This window comes from Microtus ochrogaster, unplaced genomic scaffold (genome assembly GCF_000317375.1).
Source record: "Microtus ochrogaster isolate Prairie Vole_2 unplaced genomic scaffold, MicOch1.0 UNK7, whole genome shotgun sequence".
Classification (NCBI taxonomy): Eukaryota; Metazoa; Chordata; class Mammalia; order Rodentia; family Cricetidae; genus Microtus; species Microtus ochrogaster.
In genome coordinates, this window is record NW_004949105.1 from 3,532,129 (window position 1) to 3,538,047 (window position 5,919).

At 50.3% G+C, this 5,919-nt stretch overlaps 1 protein-coding gene across 4 annotated transcripts in view; it reads right to left on the minus strand.

Moving 5' to 3' along the window:
* Arhgef10 (Rho guanine nucleotide exchange factor 10) overlaps positions 1 to 5,919 on the minus strand; it is an 85,783-nt gene that overhangs the window by 53,802 nt on the left and 26,062 nt on the right. For 3 of the 4 annotated variants that reach the window (XM_026788805.1, XM_013353442.2, XM_026788806.1), the window contains 2 exons: positions 4,547 to 4,710; positions 2,216 to 2,332 (listed from right to left, as the gene is read on the minus strand). In XM_026788805.1, the coding sequence (XP_026644606.1) occupies positions 2,216 to 2,332; positions 4,547 to 4,710 (281 nt within the window). The remainder of the gene's footprint in view (positions 1 to 2,215; positions 2,333 to 4,546; positions 4,711 to 5,919) is intronic. The other variant, XM_026788807.1, reaches the window with a different exon arrangement.

A 5,919-nucleotide genomic window follows, 5' to 3' on the forward strand; every position in this document is an offset into this window, starting at 1 on the left:
TGTGTTTGTGGTTCTTCTTGGTTATGGTCAGTGTGTGTGTGTTTGTGGTTCTAAGAAACGTCTGATTTGTTTTTTTCTTTCTGTTTTGTGGTTGCTAAGGAAGAGTCCTTCCTTGGCATGGTTCAAAAACATTCCTGCTACTTTTTTTTTTTTTTAAATTATCTTTCAAACCTGGGGAGCTTTGTGGAGTGGCAGACAGTCATGTGCCCCTAACACAAGGGCAGAAGAATTAACTGCATGTTCACTTGTTTGGATGCTCTCCACAGGAGTCCTTCCTGACATGTCCCAGGTCTATACCCAGCTGTTCAGAGAGGCAAGAAGGGGTCAAGGATATAAGTGGACTGGGATTGGCCCGGGTGAGAAGAAGACAGCCAGTCCCTCTGTAGGGACTGGGATAGGGACGTAAGTTAGAAAGACAGCAACCCATGTGGGTTGAGTTCACTGGACCTGGTTCCCTCCAGCCAAGGCTGGGATTTAACATTCAAATCTAAGCACGGGTGCCCAAGAGTGTCCTACTCTTTAAACAGCTAGTGTTGATGGTATTGGCACCAGATATTCAATGTCCTTTCAGAGAAAACCCAAGAGACCTGTGAGGAAGTAAGCCAGCATCCTTAGCAAGCCTGGTTTAACTCTCCGCAAGTTGCCATGGCAACCAGGCCTGCAGCTCATACCTGCTACCTGCTTTTGACCACTTCACCCAGGGGACAGCAGTCTTTGGGGGAGTCCACACTAAAGTCCCCTCCTTCCCAATGCTGATACTGCTGCTTTCTATTCAACGGCCATTCAACGTAGCTATAATCAACCCCCGATCTACACTTCCAATCCAGCACCCCAACTCGGATTTCTACCCTTTCATAATCATTCTTTCCTGTAAAACTTACAAAGTGACTCTTGTCTCCCATCTTGTGCCCCTCAGTCCCACTCATGACCATAACCTGTTGGTATGTCCATGGCTAGCTCGTTTCCCTCACTACGATTACTTTTCTAGGTCCTGCTCTGCCAGGCCCCCACCACGGGCAGTTGTACCTCAGCCCCACTTGACCACATGAGGATAATAGAGGGAAGCAGACTCAGACAGAAGGGCCCCTGGAGACCCCAAAGCAATCCTCCATGTCAGGCAGACAGGAGGTAAGGAGACTCGCCTCAGGCTCAACCCAAAGGCAGGGCTCACTGTTCATGATCCTAGCACTTGCTCACATCTCTGGACCTGCCACCCAGCAACACTCAAACGTTCCTGAGCAGGACAGAGTTGACCTCATATAGCGGGCTGCCCCAACTGTCAGAGAGCCCATGGCTCCCAGAAACACCCTGGAGTTACCATCTTGTGGATCTGCCTCAATCCTCTTGCTGTCCTGCAGGGAACCATCAGACGCTGGCCAAACAGTCCCATGACTCCTGGGGAGGCAGCTCTGCTTCAGAAACCAGCGTATGAACGCCGAGGAGTGGAGTTACCACTGCCCAGAGCTGGCTCCAAGGACATTGAGTTTAGTGAAATCCGTCTATCACATGAATAGATCTCACAGGACAAGGGACGGCGAGTCGGGGAAGGTTACTTGACAGTGCCCTTTTAAAGCACATCTCCAAGAACTAAGGTATGCAAACCCAGTAGTTCTCAAACTTTTGGCCTAGGAGCCCCTTCAACTTCACAATCATTTCTGTGTTTTTGAGCAGGGCTAGAAATGAGCCCAGGGCCTTGAGCTTGCTAGGCCCTTGCTCTCCTTCTCTCGGCTCTTAGAGGCCATTGAGCGCCCTAACAGCTTTCGTTCACATTGTATTAATCTACAGCAACAGTGGTAAAGTCAAAACTGGCAACAATTTTGAATGTTATAGTGATGTTTACTTAGAAGATAATAAATCTATTGCATTTTACATTCAATAACATAATTATGAGAAACGATTCTCTTTTTCAAGATGGAATTGATATTTGTTTTGCATGCTGGGGAATCCCCCAGACACTGCGGACTCCACACCCCATCTGTTGCTATGTTACACACGACAGGCTCCTGGAAGCCCCTCCCTTCACTTGTGAGGGACCAAGCTCACAGAGATGGTTAAGGACAGCCCTGGAAATGCCAGAGTGGCCTGGGAGCCCTGGGCCACGCTTTGAGAACCACTGTTCTGGCTGAGTTGCATACGGCACAAGTCTACCTTGTGCACAGCATGATCTGCTCTGGAGCACATGCGCATCGCAGAGGGTAAGGAGGAGCCACACTACCTTCCGCTCCTGCCTGCGCTTTGCCTGCGGCACCTCCATGGCTCCCACCGTACTGGCCACCAGGCCTCTCATCCTTTCCTCACAGTGCGCCTTAAAGCGGGTTAGGTCATGAGAGAGCTGTGGCACAAAGAGACATGCTTTTCAGAACAGGCTCTGTGGGGCCGCCGAGACCTATCCTGCACGAGGGATGCGGCACCTTCCGGCTGGAGGCCATGGCCAGCTCTGCTGACCTGAGGGGAACCCACGCGTGAGTGAGGCATGCAGAAGGGACACATGCTCCTTCCACCAGTGGACTGTGGATGCCCCAAGGAAGAACAGAGCCACTAATGTACAGAAAGTGCTGCGTGAGACCATTAGGTTACATCTCGAGGAGACAGGGATTCAACATGCAAAATACACTTCCGATTATTTTGTGACAGGGTTCAGTGGAAGAACCTGGTGCTCGGGACCGTGCTGGAGCACAGCTGATGTGGGGAAGAGTCTCCGTGCTAACGTGACACCCTGACGGATGATTGGCTGGGTGTGCCGAACCACCCTTCCTCCAGTCACCACCATCGCGAGCACACACAGCCAGACATTTCTCCCGGGGTGGAGTGGGGGGATGTCTCATGTTAACCAGGAGAAGACACTTTAAGTAATGTTTAACAGAAACTTTACACTACTTCAACAACTCGCTTTTACCAGCAGCTTTGAAAACATGACTCCTTCAATCTAGAAAGCCTGTCTCCTCCTGCACTTCTATGTTGTGCGGGCCTAGCCCATGAGGACCCCTGTCCACAGCCCCCATCCTCCCAGCAGGAAGTATCTCTAGTGCTTCCCCTGGTGAGAAAAGGCTGCTGGGCTGGCATTTCTGGAGGCTTGACCGTGGGTACGAGCCCACCTCAAGGGCAGGAAGAACAGCCCCACTGGCACTGCCAGACGAGATGCCATCTTCTCAAGTCAATCAAGAGGACCAGCCTGAGTGTTTGTGGCAGCACAGGCTCGTAGGTACCCTGGGTGCTCCCCCTACCGGGTTACTGTTTAAGGACTTTGGGTTAGGTCAGGAACGTGTAATACAGCTCCATGCAGGCAACTATCACCTTGTTGTTAGTTCCCCTGGCTGCACTTGTAGCTCCATCCAGGGGCAGATTCCAGCTGCACTCCTGATCAAAAAAGAAAAAAAGGACCCCACGTTCCTAGAGAAAGCCTGACTACAAGCTGGCACTACTGTTCTTGGGACTGAATTCTGAATCAAGTTAGAGGAAATGACAGTTCTGCAGTGACAACTTGCGAAAGTACAGAGACACAAAACTTGGGTACGATTACAGTCTCTGGCTGCTGGAGTCACTGGGGAAGGCAGGCAGGCAGGGGAGGCTACGGTTAACTATTAGAAAGGTAGGTATCAGGTCTCGGATGAGGACCTCATGTGAGCTGTGTATCAACCTCATACAGCTGCAGTGTTTAGACACCACGGTGACTGTTCACGTGGTCAGTCAACCCCTACACCCTGCCATAGACAACGCCACCAGCGGCACACAGTGCCAACAGATCCTTCTATACCAGCCACAGGGGCCCCTCCAACAAGAGTATGTGAGCCTGCTAGCCACAGAGAACCCCAAAAAGCTGCAGCCGGGGCCAGGGCCATCCTCAGACTAATGCTCACTCTTACCGGCTTCCATATTCCTCCCTGGACTGTAACCTGTGAAGTTTATGCCAAAAAACAAAAGTTCCCTCTAGGGAAAAATGTCCAGGCGCTGGAGCCTCGCTGTCCACCACTGTTCTTCAGCCCTCCGTCTTCACATCATCCTGGTCACACACAGTTGTTCACTGGCAGGACAGTGCAGAAGCAAAGCAGAGCTGTGCCTGTGCTGTCCAAAGGGACCCGGCCAGCTCACTCTGTGCACAAGGACTGTGACTGCCCAGGCTGCATCAATTCAGTGCCCACTCCTACTTCTCTTCCCTTTTAACCTTGTCTTTTGAGAAAGGCTCTTTCTCTGCAGCCCTGGCTGTCCTGATACCAAAACCCAGGCTGGCCTTCAATTCCCAGCAATCCTCCTACTCCAACCTCTCAAGTGCCGGAATTACACCTGTGCCAACACATGGCTTTTACCACTTCTTAGAGTTCAGGTGCTGAGCCTGTTTAGGACGGCAGACATGGCTTTATGAGGCTGTAACAGCCAGATCCTCCTGTGTTTAGAGCTAAGAGGCTACTTCAGTGGTACCCTATGTTCCTCATACTACACATCGATGTCTCTGAAATAACCATGTAAGTGTGTGTGACCCAGAATACATTTCCCAGTCCCGTTCCCGAGAGAGCGAGGCCTTTGTCCATCACACAGACTAAGCACATACTTGCTTTTTGTGGCTGCTGCGCAGGAAGGACCTGGGAATCCCATTCTTGCCCTCTGAGTCACTTTGCTCCTCATAGCTTTCGAATTCACTGGAGCTCCACCCGTACTCCAGTGAGCTGTTTCCGCCTTCATCTCCATTCTCCACATCATCATAAATCATCTCATCTGAGTGCACAGACCAAGGTGAAATTGTTAAATCTGAGTGCACGAGCTTGCTGAGCTACCTCTTCACCTATGTCCAGCACTGCTCAGGAAGAAGGCAGATGTTGCTGAGGACACCAGCTGTCAGAGCCTCCTCCGTGTGGGCAGTGACTGGTATCTGAGAACGCTCTGCATGTGCTTCTGGCACGTCACTGGCAACCCAAGGACCCAGCATGACTCCAGCAAGTAACACAACAATATAGTAAATGATGTTCTACCCATCACGAACTTTCCACAAAAGGAGAGCTTCCTGTATATATGGAACATGCAGAGATTGGATAGATAGGCGATAAGCAGAGAGAGAGGCAAGCAGAGATGCGGAGCTGACACCTGATGTACACAGGACCTAAAGCTGATAAACAGCTCTCTAAACAGCGCTTAGCCGCGTAGGCTGGGACACGAGCGAGGCCACCACTCCTGGAACTACGTACAGTGGAGGCATTCTCCCCCGACGCTCAGCGCTGGCTGTCACACTGGGGCAGGGCCTCTGCATTTGAGGGGAACTCCTGACTGAGAGGCATGGATGAGTATGGATGGTGTCATGTTTCCGCTTTGAGGACAGGTGACTCTTATAAGAATTGTAGTCTCACTTACTTAACTATTTCAACTGATTGATCTCAAGTTACGATTTTTACCAACAGATGTTGCAGTCACCGCCACTGAAGCAATCTTTCTTCCCCCTTCCCTGCTCCGCTTCTCTCCTGATACTGTCACAGAGCCGGCTTCTGCCACTTGTCAGACAATAGCTTTGGTTTCTCCTGACACGTCTTAGTGTTCTGGCTTCTACTTTCCACTTTGCCCTAGCCATGGTGTCCTTTCTGCCACGCTCTGCTACCGTCCTCCAAGAACTGGGCTGGATCTCATTACCTTTCAATAAATTTTGAACATAGGCAATTATCTCAATAATTTCATTGCTATAAATCTGTCCTAAGGGTTTTGAAGATTAATAAAGTCAAAATATGCTGTGATTTTTCAGTCTCCTTTCATTTTTGACGGTTTTGAAGATAACAGAACAATTATATTTGTAGAGAGGTTTCAATATTTGTTACGTATTTATTCATTCAGTCATTCATAGTAAAGCTGGGGCCTTGAACACACGAGGACGGCGGGCGCTCTGCCCCTGCACTGTGCATCCCACACCTTCATCTTGACTATCGTTGGGTTGCACTGGCC